Consider the following 22,189-nt stretch of genomic DNA (forward strand, 5'->3'; position numbering starts at 1 on the left):
ATGTCTCGGAAGCGAACGGCGTGTTGCGGTCGTCTGACCTCCCTAGAGGTCACCCTCGCCGTCCTCTTCATCGCCATGGCGACCGTCTCCGTGGGCCTCATCGTCGTCACGGTGACCAGACAGGATGCCCGGACAGGTCGGGAGTCACACACACACACACACACACACGCACACACACACGTACACACACACACACACATCGATATTTTACTATTGTGACATGGCATAAGTGTTCTATATAATTAACTCATTTATTGCGGCTAGCTGTTAGCATAAATCCCAGTTCCTGCAGGTATACCACAATACGCGTTCACTTAAAAAAGTCGGAAATATTGTCACGATTCTTTTTTTTTTTTTTTTTACTGAAAAAATATTTTCATTTTTTTTTTCAATTCATGAAATCTTTTGCCTTTTTTTTGGGAATGTTTGGGAAGAAAAACTTAAGGGACCCATAACAAGCATGGGGTCCCCGACCCACTGTTTGGGAACCAGTACCCTACATGCCAGAGTCATCTAATGTTTTTTTCTTTTTTTGCGGCTTTCGCCTTTATTTTATATTTTTTATAGAGGGACAGACAAAGGAAACAGTCAGCCTGTACTCTGTCTTACTCTATGGCTCTGGTACTTACATGCATATCAAGGTGTTGTGGTCAATGTGGGCGTGTCCTCACAAAGGCTTTCCAATCCATCACCAGCGGAGCCGGAGCCAACCACGCCCCCCAGCCCCGCCCCCCCACACAACCCCTACCTGATTGGAGCAGGACGGGCCGACTGCACCGGACCCCCTGCTGACATACCCCTGGTCAGAAACACACGCACGCACGCGCACACACACACACACACACACACACACACACACACACACACACATGACACACACACATGCTTGCTCTCATGCGTGTATTGTGTCCAAAAATGCAGCGATTTATCGATGAGGAAATTGAGGATATTATTGTCATCTTCACGGTAAAAGTAAGTCTCCAAGTGCTGCCAACCAAACTGAGTCTGGAACCCGATAAACTCTTACAGTCAGTATATACACAGTGTCAGGTCATATACTGTAGTTATAGTGTTCCATATATTTAACGGTTGTACAGTAATGTTTTGTACACATATTGGCCAGACATGACAGAAAGCAATGACCTCCATAATTATGTATTTGCAACTAAATACAACTGCAAATTGTATGTCATTGTTATTTATTGTTAGTTGCTTCAGTGATGCTTGCGGAACTCGACTTCGTCTCGTTCCTGACCGCATCACTGTCGTGGCAATAATCACGTTAAACAACACCCTCTCGTGTAACATTGCTTAATTCGTTCAAGCCATTATCTTCTGGCTATAACTGTGGCTTGCAAGAGGTATAGCCTTTTGCCTGCATGGAGGCGGAAATCAAACACAGGTGGAGGTTTCAACATGAAGTTCATGGGTTTATTAACCAAAATGGAGGGGTATAGGGAGATCCTTCCCGTCCGGGGTACAGAATCTTTTGTGGCGTCTTTCAGTTGTTTATTTGTAAAAGACAGAAGGTTATATAGCCCAGCTCACACAATTGCATTTAAATCCCAGAGATGTGCTCTCTTTGTCTCACCTGTGGCTGCACTCAGTGCTCCTGATGGGATACAGGTGTGTGTGTGTGTGTGTGATGATCACCAAAACCCGGAGCAATTATTTGGCCTGGTACGTATAGTACCTGCCCTCAGTCACTTGGCCACGCCGCGTGCTTCATCCTCTATCCATACCGGTACTTTCTTTATAAACTCTAAGTACTGAACCCTCATCTGGTTGACGTACAGACAGGTAGTGTGTGCCGGCTCGGTGGTGTGTGACAATCTGGTTGAAGTATACCTTTGGTACGGCGGCGGCGGCGGTCGACGGGTCCCGGAGAACAATAACGCGACACGAGACAGTATCACGCTAAAGGTTCACAGTATAGCTAACTATAAAGTATGCTATACAGTTCAGTCAGTACACACTACATTATCAAGTATACACTGTGCTCTTAAGTACACAGCCATGGGCGATCAGATTACAACAGTAACATGGCAGACTGAAGTGAACTAATGACCAGTGTTGTGAATAAGTGTGTTGTTACTTAATACACTCTGTTCAGTCTGAACTTGTTTGGAGACTGTGGGGCCCAAATTAGACATTACAGGGGACCCCTTCATGGCCCTCAGGGGGCCCTTCAGGGAGACTGGGAGACTGCGCCGTACTGGGTTTGAGGCCTCCTTGGCTGTTGATTGTGTTCAATTTAGGTCAAGATGATGGAAAAAAACTAAAACATCCAGTTTTTTTTTACGTGTGTGTGTGTGTGTGTGTGTGTGTGTGTGTGTGTGTGTGTGTGTGTGTGTGTGTGTGTGTGTGTGTGTGTGTGTGTGTGTGTGTGTGTGTGTGTGTGTGTGTGTGTGTGTGTGTGTGTGTGTGTGTGTGTGTGTGTGTGCGTGCAGATGGGTTATGCCAACCCTGATCAGACAGCGGCCGGCATCCACACTCGTCTGTACAGCAGGGCCTTCATCGTCGACGACGGCAGCAGGAGGGTGGTGTTCGTCACCATCGACGTAGGAATGGTGTCCCAGAGGCTGCGACTGGAGGTACGTGCACGCACACACGCACACGCACACACACACACACACACACACACACACACAAACGCCGCATGGTCCACGTGTGTCAGTTGAAGCAGGAGTTCTCCACAATAAGTGATATACCGGTAATCATAAATCACTGAATTCTCAAGACATTATTTTGCACACGTTTTGCCTGTCAAACATTCTAGACTTGTACTTGTGTTAGGATATAACACCTTATCTTATACCTTACCTAATATATCTCTGCTGTCGGAAAGAAAACGTTGTATTTTGAAAACAAGGTATTGCGACTTCATATATTGTCAATTACTTGCATGACAGGGGGAGAGGTAGTAGAGTTATAGTTGCTTCAGCAGACAGTTTGAGTATCCAATGGAGGTTTGGTCCAAAGCGTTTTTCTACTTCTTTCCATTGGTTCATTATGTTTAACCAACACAGACGTAAAAAGGGTGTTTAATAGCACTGAGCCACTGATTCATGCAAAAACTAAAAGATATTTTCGGGGCACAACCCAGCACTCTTTAGCTATTTTCTTTCACCATAGTAAATGCTGCATTTGTGGTCTGGAGAGGGCAGTTGTTTTACAGACGGGTAAAAGGGCATTGATGTCTATGTCAGCCAAATCTCCCTTGAAAAATTAAATGAGACGGTGTCCAAAATGCGTTCCTCCTCCAGTCCACTTGATGTGATTCCAACCAGTATTTTTAAAGATGCTTTTAACTCCTTAGGTCCACATGTATTGTCCATTGTAAATAGCTCCCTTAGTTCTGGTTGTGTCCCTGATTATTTTAAACATGCTGTTATCCAGCCACTTTTAAAAAAAACCAACCTTGACGCATCGCTCCCTGTTAACTACAGACCAATTTCAAAACTCCCTTTTATTGCCAAAATTTTAGAGAAGGTGGTCTGTGAACAATTACTTTTAACAGTTGAAAACAACAACATATTTGATAAGTTTCAATCTGGCTTTCGTCCGAAGCACAGCACCGAAACGGCACTCCTCAGGGTCTCAAATGATATCCTGATGCGTGCAGACTCTGGGGAGTGTTCGGTTCTGTTGCTATTGGACCTAAGTGCAGCCTTCGACACGATAGATCACACCATTCTGATAAATAGATTAGAGAAATGGGTAGGACTACGGGGGACTGCATTAAAATGGTTTGCCTCCTACCTGTCTAACAGGAGTGCTGCTGTGGCCATAAATGATCATGTCTCTTCCTCTGCACAGTTAAAACATGGCGTGCCCCAAGGTTCAATTCTTGGTCCCATTTTATTTTCTTTATACATGCTTCCACTTGGTGTTTTAATCAGTAATTTTAATCAAGTGTCTTACCACTGTTATGCTGACGACACCCAGCTGTATTTTTCTTTTAAACCCTCTGATCATAGCAAATTGTCTATTTTAAAAAATTGTCTGTCTTCCATTAAAGACTGGATGGCAGAAATTAAACCCGGACAAAACTGAAGTCCTTATCATAGGCCCAGATACCATATGCAATGACATAAAAAGCAGTCCCTGGGTCCTTCATCTGCACACTTCACAAAAGTGTCAAAAAACCTAGGAGTGTTATTTGACCAGCAAATGAATTTTGAGCCACATGTTAAAAAAGTGGTTCAAACCTGTTTCTTTCAGCTTAGAAACATTTCCAAAATCAAGTCGCTTTTAACCCCTCGAGATCTGGAACAACTTATTCATGCTTTTATTTCTTCCCGGCTGGACTATTGCAACTCATTATTCACTACCCTCAGTCGCTCTTCAACACATCGCCTCCAGTTGGTGCAGAATACAGCTGCCAGACTTTTAACGAACACTTTTAGAAGGTCTCATATCACCCCGGTCCTTGCTGCTTTACACTGGCTTCCAATTGACTGCAGAATTGTTTTTAAAATTTTATTAATCACTTTTAAAGCTCTCCATGGGCTGTCTCCCAGGTACATAACTGAACTTTTAGTCCCCATTTCAAATGTGAGAACTCTGAGGTCTTCAGATAAAGACCTGCTCAAAGTTCCCAAAACAAGACTGAGAACAAAAGGCGATAGAGCTTTTGAAGTTGTAGCCCCTTCCCTATGGAATGAATTACCCCTTTCCCTAAGGAGGGCAGAATCTGTCGAGGCGTTCAAAAAGCTGTTAAAAACCCATTTGTTTGAAAAGCACTTTTGTCTGTAATATTGTCTATATGGTACTGTATGTTTATATATATATATATTTGTATTATTACTCTGTCATTGTGTTTTCGTTTTATTGTTGATCTATGTGTTGCTCTTGTTTTATTTCATTTTATTTATTGTACAGCACCTTGTGACATTTGTTTTGAAAGGCGCTTTATAAATAAAATTTACCTTACCTTACCTTACCTATATGTGTGTGCACGTCCCTGCATGACGTCCATGGATGTGTGTGTGCGTGCGTGTTATTGTTGTATAATATCATTGTATATATAGGTGCTGAAGGCGCTGCGGGAGAAGTATGGGACGCTGTATCGCCGCGACAACGTGATGCTGAGCGGCACCCACACCCACGCAGGCCTGGCGGGGTACTTCCAGTACACGCTGTTCATGATCACCAGCAAGGGATACATCAAGGCCTCCACACAGGCCCTGGTGGACGGCGTGGTCAAGGTGTGTGTGTGTGTGTGCGTGTGTGTGTGTGTGTGTACGTGTGTGCATGAGTGCGCGTTCAGTCAATGTATTTTTTTTAACACATTGACTGTCAATGACGTGTTTTGACGTATTTCTTTCCCCATGGCGCTGGATGCCGCTGTTCACTATAACCTATGGGTCGCCATTGGTTTTGGCGGTTCCCCCGGGACACCATCACGTGACACGTCGATCACATGACCGAAGAACATACAAAATAAAAAATATATAAACCTTGTGTAGGAGCCGGGGCCGATTGTTGCGTATGGATCATGATTATATTTTCCGATTCTAGCACAGCCGTGCGCGTCATTTGGGTGGCCTAAACAAATTCCACCGTAAGACGGGGTCGTCGCATTAAAAAAGGTTTGAGAATCCCTGCATGAATATGGAAATGTGTCTCTCCAGAGCATAGACATAGCCCACTGTAACATCAAACCTCCAGAACATAGACATATAGCCCACCGTAACATAAAACCTCCAGAGCATAGACATAGCCCACTGTAACATCAAACCTCCAGAGCATAGACATAGCCCACCGTAACATCAAACATCCACAGCATAGACATAGCCCACCGTAACATCAAACCTCCAGAGCATAGACATAGTCCACCGTAACATCAAACATCCACAGCATAGACATAGCCCACCGTAACATCAAACCATGAATAACATGGAATTGTGTGTATTGTATCTCTCCGGAGCATAAACATAGCCCACCGAAGCATCGAACAATGTAGTAGTAATATGTATAGCCCACCGTAACATCAAACTATTTGGTAATAACATGGAACTGCATGTGTTTGTGTCTCTCCAGAGCATAGACATAGCCCACCGTAACATCAAACCAGTTGGTAATAACATGGAACTGCATGTGTTTGTGTCTCTCCAGAGCATATAGACATAGCCCACCGTAACATCAAACTATTTGGTAATAACATGGAACTGCATGTGTTCGTGTCTCTCCAGAGCATAGACATAGCCCACCGTAACATCAAACCATGTGGTAATAACATGGAACTGTGTGTGTGTCTCTCCAGAGCATAGACATAGCCTACCGTAACATCACACCATGTGGTAATAACATGGAACTGCGTGTGTGTGTGTGTGTGTCTCTCCAGAGCATAAACATAGCCCACCGTAACATCAAACCAGGGCGTGTCTTCGTGAATAAAGGCCAGTTGGAAGACAGCAGCCTCAACAGAAGTCCTCAGTCCTACGAGAACAACCCTCACGACGAGAGAGACAGGTATCTGTGCTGTTCTGTTCTATTCGTATATATACTGTACATATATATTATCCTTATTAGACAGTCATAGAAATACACCACCAAATACAAATTAATGCTGTAGTTTTTGCTCTTTGAAATTACATATTTTGCTGTTAAGCATAATGGTATTTAAAGCCGTGATCCCCCCCAGCTCCCGTCCGTCCATCTACTATTATGATCTAGTAGAAAGATTTGAAAATGATGTTTTTATGTGACCACACCACAACCACCAGTTCATTAAGTATGCTTGTTGAGTGATTTCTGGTAACGTGACGTGCTGCAATATGTGCTGCAGGTACTGTATATGTTCAACACAGACATGTACTGTGTCTGTATGTGTATACTGTGTGCTGCAGGACAGGTAGGCTATATGTTTAACACAGACATGTATACTGTGTCTGTATGTTATGTATACAGGTATGCGTTCAACACAGACAAACAGGTGGTGGTGCTGAAATTCACCGATCTGGACGGTGACGGGATCGGCATGCTGAGGTATATACGACTAAAAACACCGTGTCACTTAACGCATCTATCCAGGGACGTGCACGCATAGACATCAAAGGGGGGCTTCAGCCCCTGCCCAAAAGTGCCCCCCCCTTTAACGGGATTTCAGTCCCTGCCTCTCTCTAACACTCTCTGCACGGCCCTGATTCTCAGTGGTGGAAGAAGTACTCAGTTGTTTTACTTAAGTAAAAGTACCAACACTGCAATTTAGACCTATACTTCGTTACAAGTAAAAGTACGTAATTGAAAATGCACTTGAGTCTTGAGCTTGTACCTATATTTGTACCTATTTTCAAATGGACGAAATGTATAGTGTTGAAGTGGTTAGTTAATGTATGTTTTCTAATCATCAAAAGTAACTAGTAACTAAAGTTTTCAAATAATTGCAGTGAAGTTAAAAGTACACATTTTGGCTCCGAGATGTAGTGGAGTAGAAGTAAAAGTACAAATACCTCAAAATGGCACTTAAGTATACAGTACTTAAGTAAAAGCACATAGTTACTTTCTATAGTTACGATTCTAACACGTGTGTGTGTGTGTGTGTGTGTGTGTGTGTGTGTGTGTGTGTGTGTGTGTGTGTGTGTGTGTGTTCCCCTCGTCGCGCTGCTCCTGACCAGCTGGTTCGCCGTCCACGCCGTCAGCATGGACATGAGCAACAGGATGGTGAGCGCTGACAACATGGGCCTCTCCTCCTACCTGCTGGAGCAGGACAAGAACATTGGCTCTCTGCCCGGACAGGTTGGACACACTCATCTCATCTCAAACTGTATATAAATCTACAGTGGTGTCCCCTTCGCCTGTGCCAGGCTAAAACCTAGAGGTTTTCAAAGGTACCTTTCAATGTGAAAGGTACCTCTGGAAAAGCCACACCTCTGATGGGTGGGGGTTTAGTCTTAAGGGGTGTGTTTTTTTTCACCCACTGTGTGATACAATAAATGGACAAGTAGGTGGCAGTAGTAGTACAGTTTAGTTTTGTATCGCTGTAGTATGATCTCACTTTAATCTGCATCTCAGTTGCGGGTTTGATATCAGATATCATTTGTATATCATCTCTGTTAATCTAATCTCTGTGTTCCTCTCTCTTTAATGTGCAGACATGCTATTTTAAAGCAGTAAGGCCACAAGAGGTCTCAGCCAAGTTTACCGTGTTTTATACTGTGTTTTATACCGTGTTTTATAATGGCTGAGAATTCCATGCTAGAAGGCTTTTTTTTTTTTACCTTTCTCACCTTTCTTTGTAGTCGTTACGTCCCCACCAAAGAGGTCCAGGTGTGTTTTTTTGTGCAAAAACTCCTTATTGGCTATTTCCCCTACCATAAGCCCTCAATGAATTGCATTGAATTGAATGGGAAGTGTGCCGCTTGGGATATTATTTACATTATGAAGAGATGATATATATACAAAAACAAATCAATGCAATTCATTTAGGGCTTATGGTAGGGGAAATAGCCAATAAGGAGCTTTTGCACAAAATAACACCTACCTATAAAACTATTCCTAATTCACAAAAGTATAGCTACACTGCTGCGCCCACCAAAGCGAGCCACTTCCTTGGTTTTAACTCGGCCTGCAGTCGGGGGGGAATAGGAGGCGCTTGCTGTCTTTACGAGGCCGCCCGGAGCCACACATGCACAGTCATATATGAGTGCGGGCGGTGCTTAGACGTCCGCGCCGCGGCCAGGGTTTGTAAGGCAATCAAGCGCTCCCCTTCCCCAGTTCAGCTACAGAGCTGCGCGGGATCAATGAATGTGACGCACCTGGGAACGATATAAAGTGATTGAAGTAGGTAGATTATCGTGAGATTTACTAAGTGGTCATGAGAAACCAGCCAATGAGAATCAAGTATTGCGGGACTAACTGTTTTAGAGGCTTTGTTTGTCTATATGTCCATCCCTGCTGCTCTGTGACCCTGTGTGTGTGTGTGTGTGTGTGTGTGTGTGTGTGTGTGTGTGTGTGTGTGTGTGTGTGTGTGTGTGTGTGTGTGTGTGTGTGTGTGTGTGTGTGTGTGTGCGCGCGCGTGTCAGGGTCCGTTCGTTGCAGGTTTCTCCTCCAGCAACCTGGGCGATGTGACTCCCAACACCAGAGGTCCTGTCTGCCTGAACACAGGACTGCCCTGTGACTACCTCAACAGCTCCTGTCCTGTAGGCGGGGTCAGTACACTGTACACACACACACACGCACGCGCGCGCGCGCGCGCGCACACACACACACACACACACACACACACACACACACACACACTGCATTGAGACAGATAATAAATATTATTAATATTATCTACAGGCCTATATTGCACTTTACATTCGTTTGTTGTTTCTATGTCAGTCGTCCTTCGATTTTCCAAAAATAGAAGACCTACATGCTTGTAGCGCGGTGGCGCGCTATGAGCTTGTAGATCTGCTATTTTTCAATAGCTAAAGCATAGCATAATGCTAACACCAAAAGGGGCGTGTGGAGAGTTGTCCCGGCGTTTCTGAGCGCATGGGAGGGTTTGTACCAGGGTCCGACCAGACTTGCACGGTATGGGGGTGCCACATACCTTTGGTGGCTTTAATGCCATCATCAGAGTTTTGTACTGTGCGGGCAGCGACCGGGAGCCAATTGGAGGGAGCGGAGAAGAGGAGTGACATGTGAGAATTTTGGCTGGTTTGAAAACCAGGCGAGCTGCGGCATTTTGGATCAATTGGAGATAGGCTTGAAGTGTGCATGCCGGCCCGTATAGGCCAGTAAAGGAGGGAGTTACAATATTGTCAAGTTTTGACATGACTTCTGTGTGTGTGTGTCTGCAGACTCAGATGTGCAAGGCATCTGGACCAGGTGAGGACATGTTTGACAGCACCAGCATTATTGGACACAACATCTACAGGAAGGCAAAGGTACAATCTGCTCTTTGACCCATTCAGGACTGAGGCCAATTCTAAATGCTCTAAAATAAAAGATTTTTCTGGGGAAAAACGTCAAATATTTGTTAAAGATTCACACAACAGATGGTGGGTTCCCGTCTTGAGCTGTTGTGCAATGTATTATGCGATTAATCTCTTCAAATCAAGTTTCTTATATCATCATTATTATTGCTATATTCTGTTCCAATGATCTGTCTGTCTGTCTGTCTGTCTGTCTGTCTGTCTGTCTGTCTGTCTGTCTGTCTGTCTGTCTGTCTGTCTGTCTGTAGGAGTTGTATTCAACAGCAGTTGACGAGCTTTCTGGTTCCCTTCATTCTGCTCACCAGTGGGTCAACATGACGGACGTTACTGTTCATGTCAATGCTACACACACGGTTAGTGCGCTTACGCACGCACACTCGCACGCACAGTTAGTGAGCTAGTAAGTAGGGCTATTGACTAGAGGGGAAAAAAGGAGGGGGACCAAATATAGGCCCCCTGGGGTCAACCGCAACCAAATGCAACTCCTTGCAAATTCGACTGGGGATAATAGTTGGATAATGTGTTGCATTGGCGCGGTTTTGTTTGGGCTTATCTGAGACATGGCACACATGGCCACATTACAACCGGCCTGCAGGCCTCTCTCTCTCTCTCTCCTGCTTGTCTCTACGTGTTTATAATTGATGTTTAGACTTCACTGATAACGTTTTAAAGGCATACATGGTATAGGCTACTACAGTACATGGCTATACAGACGAGCCAGAACACGCAGCGAGCCTGCAGTCCTCAGTGACTCCTGGCTGTTGTTTTTTTTTAAACCAGAGGTGATATTGGACTTTCACTGTCAGGGCTCCTCAGCTGTAAAACTTCCCCCCAGTTCTCTCTCAGCCTATTTAAATCAGTATCGTCGTTTTAATCGCTTCTTCTTAACCCATTTAGACCTGAGGACGATTCTACAAAATGCCTTCTAATTCCTGACAGTTTTCTGAAAAACCTGTTTCTATGTCAGTCGTTCTCAAACATTTTCATGTCTAAAGGACCCCCAAAAATATATGTAATTGGCCACCGACCAACCATCTGCTATTTTTCGATAGCTAAAGTATAGCAGAATGATTAAAATACCAAAAGGGGTTCCCGTACACTCGTACAGAATGAGTAAAAAAAACCTAAAGTACCTTTTGTTTTATCATCCTTATGTTACGTCTGTCGTGTATTTACCACACCACATTAACTGATTAAACTACTAGAAAGTAGACTGAAAGAGCTCTCTAGTGACTAAATAGCAAACTGTAGAGGAGTACCAAGGCATCAAAGCCTCAAACGATCGGATGAAGAAGCACGCAGAGAGGTGAACTGAAGTGTTGAATCGACCATTTATTGCGACCGAGACCAAAAACAGCAGAGCTTCCCCGTGGCCATGCTGCCCACGGGAGCACACAACAGACTGACCGTGGTCAGCCTGCCAAGCAAGCAACTCTCCCCACATTGTATTTTATGAGACATATATATATACAGTTTACATCAAACAGTTGAATTCTGGGTGTGGTTGAGATTTAACATATAGGAATAGCAGATGCATATACAGAGTGATGTCTGAAACTTAATCAAGTGGTCTCTCGTTGAAACGTACAATAGTATGCTAATTAAATGTCTCCCACACCTGACCGAGCCATGAGTATACTTGACTCTGATTGCCTTCAGACCTGCAGACAGACTAGACAATCGACTTACTTCAGACCTAACATTTGGTCACGAACATGCATGATATAGTAGGCTATAGAATTATTGTCCAGATACGACACGTACACGTCTTTCATTTTATTTTATCGGCAGTTCATTTCCAGACACTTTGCCTCCGTTTTAATTGTCTTTTATTGTCCGTTTGTTTATTTCCCTGGCCTTTATATACCTTATCTTGGCAGCTCTCAATCCGTTTAACAGCACCTTATTGTGGTTATATAGCTGCGTTTTGGTGCCACGAGTTTTTTTATTGTATGGTTTTGACCAGCTGTTTGTGCCAATGCAATTAAGGAACACCAAAGTGCAAGTCCAAATCTCAAGGCAAACCTGTCAATCATATAGGCATGCAACATAGCCTCTATAAAACATCTTATCTCTCTTATCTCTCTGTAAGCTGTTTTTATTTACTGATGCAAAATAAAAACTTGAATCACAGCATTGTAGGTTGAAAAGTGGTCTCACAACAACCTCAGCCTGATGGCCTAAAAAGTCTTCCCAGGTTTGATCCCCATGTGTTGGGAAAATTGGGAAATTAGTAGCCTACTGCTATTGTAAATAAAGACATTCATAAACTTTGTACAGTTTCTACAGTACGCATACAGTATATTGCAATAGTACATACTGTATGTGTTTGTCACACAAAATCACACACCTGCACATCGTCCAGGAACCACTTTGAAAAGTTATTATAGTGTGTGTGTGTGTGTGTGTGTGTGTGTGTGTGTGTGCGTGTGCGTGTGCGTGTGTGCGTGCGCAGGTGAAGACATGTAAACCTGCTCTGGGTCACAGTTTCGCAGCAGGAACGACCGACGGAGGAGGAGATCTGAACTTCACACAAGGTCTAAAATGTCTTTGGTGCATGGGATTTAGCTTTTGGCTTAATCTTATTCTTAATCTATAGCGTAGCCGTAAGGGATATTTTTGTATAGGTTAAAGCCTTAAAAAAAAATCATAATCATTGCTATAGACTATAGAGTATAGACTAAAGAGTGCATGTGTTCAGTAACAAGGGATCTCTCTCTCCAGCTCTTTAATAAACAGAAAATGCCAATTTCATTCAGTCGGGAGAGAGTGCCCATTTTATCGGCATCTTGATGTTGTTTACCTGGCATATACTGGTTTCAAAGCTGGATTCTGACTGCAGCTTTAGCACCACTCTGAAGCATGCAAAACTGTTTTCTTTTATTCATTCATTCATTCATTTTGTTGACTATAGGGTTCATGGCATTTAGGCCATACTGTGATATCTTGCACAACACACTCGTGATAAGAGTGTCTGCTAAATGCCCGAATTGTACATTGTATCTTCAACTTGCTCTGACTGGCATGGTTACAACAGCAATTTGATCATATTCGCTTTACAATCATCCAGGTAAAAATGTGTCGCAAATGTGTGTGTGTGTGTGTGCGTGTGTGTGTGTGTGTGTGTGTGTGTGTGTGTGTGTAGGAAACACCGAAGGAGATCCGTTCTGGGACGGGATCAGAGACGCTCTGCTCGGAGAACCGTCCAATGAGACGCAAGCGTGTCACAGACCCAAACCTATCCTGTTTAACACCGGAGAGGTCTGTCGACTGTCCGTCCGTCCGTCCGTCTGTCTGTCTGTCTGTCTGTCCGGTCTGTCTGTCTGTCCGGTCTGTCTGTCTGTCCGGTCTGTCTGTCCGTCCGTCCGTCCGTCCGTCCGTCCGGTCTGTCCGTCCGTCCGGTCCGTCCGCCCAGTATCGCTAGTACTGCATTGTTCACCACAACAGTGTTACAAAGTGTATCGATACGTTTCTTTCTTTTGGCGTGTGTGTTTTCCTGTAGATGACTTGGCCTCTGCCCTGGCATCCTTCAATAGTAGACGTTCAGATCATCACCGTGGGCCCCGTGGCTATAGTCGCCGCACCTGGAGAAATGACGTGAGTATTTTGTGGCACAATTCACCCTTTTTGCAAAAAAAATCATATATATGTTAAAGGACCTATAACATAAAATTAAACTTTTTCCATTTCTTTTGTGTTTTTGGGGCTCCCATGTGTGTTTTCTATCCCCACAAATAACCAATTTTGAACAATCATATTATGGTGCTTTAATGGAAATATAGCTCTCAGGAACAGCTCAACTGTTTTTGTCCTCATGGTGATGTCATCAATGTCACCCTACTTTGTATAATTCCTCCTCTCCTTCACCTTCAGTCTTCAGTTCCAAATTTGCATTTCCACTTTGTTTACAATGTCCACCATTGTTGATTTTCCAAGCTGGCATGGAATGGAAACAAGCCTGGTTTTATTAGTAAACATTAGACTGCATTATTAGTAAACATTAGACTGCAGTATTAGTAAACATTAGACTGCAGTATTAGTAAACATTAGACTGCAGTATTAGTAAACATTAGACTGCAGTATTAGTAAACATTAGACTGCAGTATTAGTAAACATTAGACTGCAGAATTAGTAAACATTAGACTGCAGTATTAGTAAACATTAGACTGCAGTATTAGTAAACAAGTAGGCCTACAAAGGCAAGAATAGTAACAACAACTTCCTTTCTTGACTTAAGCAAATACAGAATATCAACCACATAAGCATTAAGGTCAAGCCAAATATCAGTCCAGTGGTTTGGACCTAATAATAATAATGAGTCAAAGCTCAAATTCAAAGGCAGAGGAGCGAGGCGTGACAAGTAACAACTTTGAGGGACATGGACAAACTATAAAAAAAACATTTTAAATTGCACGTTATTTCTGCTTTAATGATGTTTAGAAGATTTAGAACCCTTTCCTGGGGGTCTTTATGTGTGTAATATGTGGTTTTAGATATCTTAGATTGTAGCAGTGAGCCCAGTTTGTCTATGATGTCGTCGACACTGGGCTCACTTCCTTCCTGGACTATATACAACTCCCGTAATGCTTTGGTGCACTGCTCCTCCTTGTGAATATGGGGAGGGCTGTCTTACTGAGACAACATGTAGTCCTATAGGACAAATAAAGAGGATAGTGCACAGAGGCGCGGCCTATAGGCTCCTGCGGGAGGTTTGCACATGCTCAGTGTAAACAGGAACTGCGATGATGGAGTGTTCCAACAGAGGTGCATGAGAGTTGCTGACACTGAACTGAAATAATAAAAAGGATATCACAAAAAGAGAATAGTACAAAGTTGATTTTGTTTTTATTTTAAAAAGTACATCAATTTCATAACTGTGGAAAAAATGTTGTTTATAACAGACTGAAAGATAAAGGACAAGTACATTCACTAAATGTCAATGTTTTTGTGTCAAACTTTTATTTTTGTGAAATAACAAAGGAACATGGATACTGTTCATTCAAGTGCTGTGGACGATACAAAACATTTGAAAAGGGTGAGTGCTGTTTCATTCTCAACAGTTCCGGATCTCATTATTTACATCACAAGCTATGAGCTTTCTATTCTATAGCACCTCTGCTGGAACACTCCATCATCGCAGTTCCTGTTTACACTGAGCATGTGCAAACCTCCCGCAGGAGCCTATAGGCCGCGCCTCCGTGCACTATCCTCTTTATTTATGCTGTAGTCCAGGAAGTAAGTTCCACAGTTGGGAGGAGAGTTGGCCCGGGCGGTCAACCCATGATACATGCTAGAGTACACATTGCTAATATCAGACCACTGTCACTGTCTCATGTGTTTGACAGCACCATGTCAGGAAGAAGAATAAGGGAAGCAGTCAAGCAAGTATGAAACATGCACACACGTACGCACATGCACACACTTACTGTAAGTACACACAGTCTCACGCAGGCTCGCACGCACAGACACAACTTTCCGCACTTATTTATGGTTCTCAGTCACAAAACAGGACAACTTGTGTGCACACAAACAAATTCACAATGAATGTAAAGAACGTGTGTGTGTGTGTGTGTGTGTGTGTGCGTGTGTGTGTGTGTGTGTGTGTGTGTGTGTGTGTGCGCGTGTGCGCGTGTTTTAGGAACTGGAGTCAGAGGGATCGCTGAGGGACGTGGAGGTGGTCATAGCTGGCCTGAGTAACATCTACACGCATTACATCACAACATATGAAGAGTACCAGGTGCGACGCAATCTACACCACTGGACTGTTGACCCATTCTGACCTGAGATCAGATTTAAAAAAAAGTCTTCTACATCCTTACAGTTTTCCATTCTGACCTGAGATCAGATTCTAAAAATGTCTTTGTCTATGTCAGTCGCTCTTCGATTTTTCAAAAATAGCAGACCTACAAGCTCGTGGCGCGCCACTCGGTGGCGCGCTATGAGCTTGTAGATCTTCAATTTTTCAATAGCTAAAGCATAACATAGTGCTAACACCGAAATGGGTTCCAGCCAAGAATGGGTTTTAATCACCTCAACATGCTCATGCTTTGTGAACTGTGACATCCTATACCTACATGATGTAGCCTTTGAGGACATTTCAATTTGAAAATGATTGTAAGGTGCGAAATTGAAAACAAATAAAAAAGAAGCCGATTGTTTTCTATTTCTATGATAATTAGGACCCAAATGGACCCTTATGGGTCTTTAACTCAGAGAGTGTATACAAATGGGTCCATATGGTTCCATTTGTACACTCTCAGAGTTAAGATTTGTGCTTGCCTGTACTGGTGTGTACACTGTGTAGCTTGCCTGTACTGGTGTGTACACTGTGTAGCTTGCCTGTACTGGTGTGTACACTGTGTAGCTTGCCTGTACTGGTGTGTACAACGTGTGCTTGCCTGTACTGGTGTGTACACTGTGTAGCTTGCCTGTACTGGTGTGTACAATGTGTAGCTTGCCTGTACTGGTGTGTACAATGTGTGCTTGCCTGTGCTTGTGTGGTATAGATCCAGAGGTACGAGGGCGCTTCCACCATCTACGGCCCACACACTCTCGGTGCGTACATCCAGAAGTACAGAGGGCTGGCCAGGGCCATCGCTCAGGTCAGTATATAGGCTTTGTCAGAGCCATCTAATAGAAGAGTTGTATGCCATGCTTTTTGTTATTGCTTAATGTAAATCGCTCTGGATTAAGAGCGTCTGCTAAATGCCTAAATTGTAAATTGTGGGTATACAACGGGTATTGCATAGCCGGGTGGGGGCATGGATCTCCAACTTCCATCGTTACCGACTCGGTGCTCTACAGTCGGGCGTGTGTGTGTGTGTGTGTGTGTGTGTGTGTGTGTGTGTGTGTGTAGGATAAGGAGTCCGATGTGGAGCCAGGTCCGGAGCCTCCGTTCTTCTCAGACAGCCAGCTGTTCAACCTGCTCCCTGCGGCTCCGGTCGACGGGAAACCACCCAACAGCACCTTTGGAGACGTCCTGGTGCAGGCCGACCCTGTCTATAGACTGGTATACAGTGCACACATGCACGCACACACACGCACACACACACACACACGCACGCACGCACGCACGCACGCACGCACACACACACACACACACACACACACACACACACACACACACACACACAAAGCATCGTTCTTCTTTGTATCACTTCAAAGAGAAGCATAAGTAGGGATGCACACGATCACTTCAGAGTGAAAGAATAATGGAGAAGGATGAGAGAGAGAGAGAGAGAGAGAGAGAGAGAGAGAGCACAGTGAGCACTGTACTAGCCGTCGAGATAAAAAGAAAAGAGGAGAGCATAATGGATGGAGAGAGATAATGAAATAGACAGAGGGAGGAAGATGTGTTTTAAACAAGTGTGACAGAAGAGGAAGAGAGACTGAAGCAGTGAGGGAGGGAGCTAGAGATGAGAGAGGTAGAGAGGGAGAGGGAGGGGGGAGGTAACACTTTGTTACCTTGTTTGTTTGTTGTGAACTTGCGGCAGTCTGATATATGACGTACGTGTAGTGATTATATGGAGCCCTCTCTCTACATGCAGAGCGAGATAAATGCGATCGCTATACGATTGCACACCGACGGCTTTTTTATTGCGCGACAAAAAAGCCTTATACGGGTCCATTTGGTTCTATTTGAACACACTCAGAGTTACAGACCTGTTATATGCAGGTCATTCAGGGCTATCTATTTATGTGTTTTATTTTTTAATATATATTTTTTTATTCCACGATTTTGTAACCCATTTTTCACCCCTGTGTCAATCATCTAATGTGATCCTGGGCTCTCTACACACCCTCCACCAACCTAGTCCCCATATATGGGGGACAAGGGGAGAGCAAACGGACTTGAACTCATGCTTCCTTCATGCCTGAGTGTCCAAGTTGCTCCTTTTACACCTGACAGGGGGGGGGGGGAGTTTCCCTGGTTGGACGTATAGCGCGTGGAAAGGAACACGTTATTCCAACCAGTTTTATGTGTTTCTGGTAATATTATTGTCTACTCATTGACAAAAATGCAGGAATGTTGATTAAAAATGTCCAACACAAGCCAACTGGAAGAGAGACTAGTGGCCAAGTTGGGGATGTGCATGTCGTTTACCTTTAATCATATATACTCTCATACATACTGAACACTGTTCTTTGGACACATAGAGATAGAATCAGTTACTGTTACTCAATTTATATTTTGTCGGTTAATGGTTACATGTAAAACATAAAATAAGCAAGTCCACAAGCTCACTGCGCATGTGTGTGTGTGTGTGTGTGTGTGTGTGTGTGTGTGTGTGTGTGTGCGCGCGTGCGCGTGAGCACAGGGCGATGTTGCCTCAGTCACATTTGTCGCGGGGAACCCCAGACACTCTGGAGACATGGTAAGAATTCACAACAATCCTTTCTTCCTTCCTTATATCTGCCCCCTCCTTCACTCACTCACTCCTTCCTTACCTCCCCCCTTCCCTCCTTCACTCACTCACTCACTCCTTCCTTACCTCCCCCCTTCACTCCTTCGCTCACTCACTCCTTCCTTACCTCCCCCCTTCCCTCCTTCACTCACTCACTCCTTCCTTACCTCCCCCCTTCCCTCCTTCACTCAATCACTCCTTCCTTACCTCCCCCCTTCCCTCCTTCACTCACTCACTCACTCCTTCCTTACCTCCCCCCTTCACTCCTTCGCTCACTCACTCCTTCCTTACCTCCCCCCTTCCCTCCTTCACTCACTCACTCCTTCCTTACCTCCCCCCTTCCCTCCTTCACTGAATCACTCCTTCCTTACCTCCCTTACCTCCCCTTGATTGGCTGTGTGAGTTGACCCCGGCGACCTTGTCCCTTCCATGCAGCGAGACAAGACCTTTGTCACCGTGGAGCTGTACCACAACAGGACCGACAGCTGGGAGGTGGTGCACACAGATGCATCATGGGAAACCAGGTAGGCTTCAAACACAACCATTTTAACCGTATAACTCGCACATGGTCAACTTGCAGCCGCAGGTTAATATCGGAATGCTGATATATTATTGATTTCAGCTGTATATGTCACGGATGCAGACGGAGTGAGTTGAACCCAAATGCAAAGTCACAACAACAAGAGTAGAATAGATAATAAAGTATTTAATAAGGAATCAGGCAGATATCTTACAGTCACTGAAGATGCAGGCAGGAATCAGGTAATGGCAAAATGACAATGTAGTCAAAAGAGGAAACAAGCAGGACATCCATGACACCAGGTTATGAACTGACGAGTGTTTGCAAGGGGCCACTGATTGACTGTCAATCAGTCATTGACACCTATCAATCACCCTAGTGTACCAGACCCGTTACCTTTCACATACAAATAGGAAAGCATTAGACTCTCACAACCCACATGTATTCATATCACACGTACATAAAAAACATGCACAGAAAATAAAGCAGAATGACATTAATAATGTGCTTTTTGTCACAACGTGATGCTAACACCAAAAGGGGTTCCCGCCCAAAATGGGTTAATGTAATAGTGAACTACCGCTAAGTGTTTTGGTAACTCACTCTCTCTCTCTCTCTCTCCCTCTCTCTCTCTCTCTCTCTCTCTCTCTCTCTCCCTCTCTCTCTCTCTAGGTTCCATTGGCTGAAAGGTTCGGGCAGACGGAGTAACGCCACGGTGGAGTGGTCCATTCCTCCGTCCTGTACGCCCGGTTCCTACAGGATACGACACTTTGGACACTACAAACGCATGAACGTCTTCCTGCCTGTGATCACAGCGTACCAGGGCACCTCGGACGCGTTCCGCGTCACGCGCAACCACTACTATTAGCGAAGCACAACCGGTAATTATAGCTATATAAGTACACAACTCCCACGTATATCTGAGTACAAGTATATAGGCTATTATTAGCACAAGTACAACTATACTGTATATACTTACCTTCTGGACAAACTGTATGATTTGATCTGCTGTTCCAAGAACAGTGTTGTCAGTACCAACGAGGTGGATCCTTTTTCAATTAACAACATCGCATTTCGGAAAAAGTAATAAACTCTTGCACACGCACACGCACACACACACACACACACACACACACACACACACACACACACACACACACACACACACACACACACACACACACACACTCCAAAACCAATTCCACCAACCAAAAAAGAAAGAAAAAGCTATTCCTAAATGTAAGAGTAGTAGTAGTTTTTTTTTAATTCTGTCTCATAATGTGTCCTAATATTGGTAAACTTGATACTACAAACACGCGTCAAACACATGTCTATAGCCTATATACTTCTAATAGTTAACAACTAGCCTGGCGCAGCCATCCTTCATAATGCATATTGCCCCAGGCAGATCCCACGCAGTGCAGTGCAGTAGATATATACAGTATATATATTTGTACGTTTGAGAACCACTGTACACTAAATGGAACATGGCCTTAATTAGTATCATCGGTAACACCTGAAGGAAGTATAGGGAAGGGGCCCGGAAGTAGAAATAGTTCTTTCTAAAATGGTTGTGCATAATATAATATAGGCTATACCCTATTGTACGATTGTAATGACACTGATCTAGGATCTGCTCCATACTATTGGTCGAATGTAATCACTGAAAACCTCAGAGAATGGCAAAATGTTTATACATGTTATGGCTATACAGCTGTGTACTGTATATACAATATAGCCTATATTCCGTAACATTTTGTACACTGTTTTAAATCAAATATAATAACTGTCAAACATAATATTTGTAACGCAATGCTGTATGTTAAAAATAATAATGTGTTAATCTTCCCATGATCTAAATATAATCCTTAATTATGTATTCTATAAACTACTATGCATAATTGAATCAAATCTTTTATTTTAGTCATACGTTTCTCATCTATAACGGTATAGGTAACAGCCTGCAACAGTCTAAAATCCTATACTACGGAACAACACTACAGATGTATTATTGTTTCTAAGTACAACCATCCATCCATCTTCAACCGCTTATCCGTAGTCAGGTCGCGGGGGCAACAGTTCCACCAGAGAGCTCGATCCAGACTTCCCTCTCCAGAGCAACATTAGTGACTTCCTATAGTGAGTCGATGTGTTTCCTCCAACTGCGCCTTGGTCAGCCCCGGGGGGGGGTCTCCTCCCAGTGGGACGTGCCTCGAGGACCTCCCTATAGGGAGACGCCCGAGAGGCATCCTAACCAGATGCCCCGAACCAGCTCAGCTGGCTCCTTTCCAGCCAGGCGAAGAAGCAGCGACTCTACTCCGAGTCTCTCTCGCGTGACTGAACTTCCCACCCTATCTCTAAGGGATATAAGTACTTTATAAGTACATGTTGTCATACACAATCTGAGTTGTATAAATAATGACTATAAAATGATGCCATGGATGTTTCAAAAAGTCATTGTTTTATTCATGTCATTGAGGGTGATTATGGATCAGGTGCATTGAGCTCTCCAATGTAAAAACTTCCTCCACATTCTGGAGTTGAAAACAAATCTGATTAGTGTTCAATTTAAACCCACATACCTTTTATTTCATTAACAATGCTGCAGTTTCAGAGTCAATTATTAAAGTGAATTTCCCAACCCCACCCCCCACCCCCTCCCCCCCAAAAAAAGGAAAAATAAAATAATGCAAAATAACTATACAAACAGTTTCTGGAACTGTTTATTTTATTATTAGTATTACTCTATGGTATAAAAATACGTTCTAAGTGCTACACACACTTTTAATACTGACTCTTGGAACTGTGGTTCTCTGCTATACTAGAATATTATGTGGACCCAAAAATATCGACTGGTTTTCATTCTAGCTAGTCTAATTTACAGGCATGGTTGGTAACTTTTGCCCTGTGTTTAAATAACACCCCACAAACGTCTCCTCCGTCTACAAAAACAAACAGTGGAAACTACAAAATACAGCGGGAGTGCGCTTAACTGCATTTCTGGAATACAGCACCACACGATACCCCAATGGCTGATTAAAGGAAATTATGGGTAAAAAAAGAAAAAACATGTATAGTTATTGTTTTGTTATGTAAAACACATGGGCAAAGTTAAGTTACATACCGTACTATGAGGTTTCTACTGTGCGACTCTAATTTCAAACCTGAGTTTATAGAACCAATTAACTGGATGAGACTATAGCCTATACATGCCCCCAGGACCGGACTTGACAAACACAGTGGGATTATAATTATTGGTTTTAGTGTCCTTCATCTAACCTGGGCGGTATAGGCCTATAGGAACAAACACACTTAATGGGTGCTACTTTTCTGTG

The 22,189-nt window shown here is 43.6% G+C and overlaps 1 protein-coding gene across 1 annotated transcript; it reads left to right on the forward strand.

The window, feature by feature from the left end:
* Nucleotides 1-19,722, forward strand: asah2 (N-acylsphingosine amidohydrolase 2; the record flags this gene model as incomplete). Its single annotated transcript, XM_080790118.1, has 20 exons — nucleotides 1-136; nucleotides 696-802; nucleotides 2,451-2,594; nucleotides 5,034-5,210; nucleotides 6,350-6,477; nucleotides 6,916-6,993; nucleotides 7,623-7,743; nucleotides 9,030-9,155; nucleotides 9,795-9,881; nucleotides 10,178-10,282; nucleotides 12,385-12,466; nucleotides 13,075-13,190; nucleotides 13,432-13,526; nucleotides 15,275-15,314; nucleotides 15,568-15,666; nucleotides 16,436-16,531; nucleotides 16,786-16,938; nucleotides 18,248-18,304; nucleotides 18,770-18,858; nucleotides 19,527-19,722. 20 exons carry the CDS (start codon nucleotides 1-3, stop codon nucleotides 19,720-19,722), a joined length of 2,232 nt encoding a protein of 743 aa, XP_080646244.1.
* Nucleotides 19,723-22,189: the final 2,467 nt, after the last annotated feature.

The sequence above is a fragment of the Protomyctophum bolini genome (assembly GCF_963924005.1).
Source record: "Protomyctophum bolini genome assembly, chromosome: 18".
Taxonomy (NCBI): domain Eukaryota; kingdom Metazoa; phylum Chordata; class Actinopteri; order Myctophiformes; family Myctophidae; genus Protomyctophum; species Protomyctophum bolini.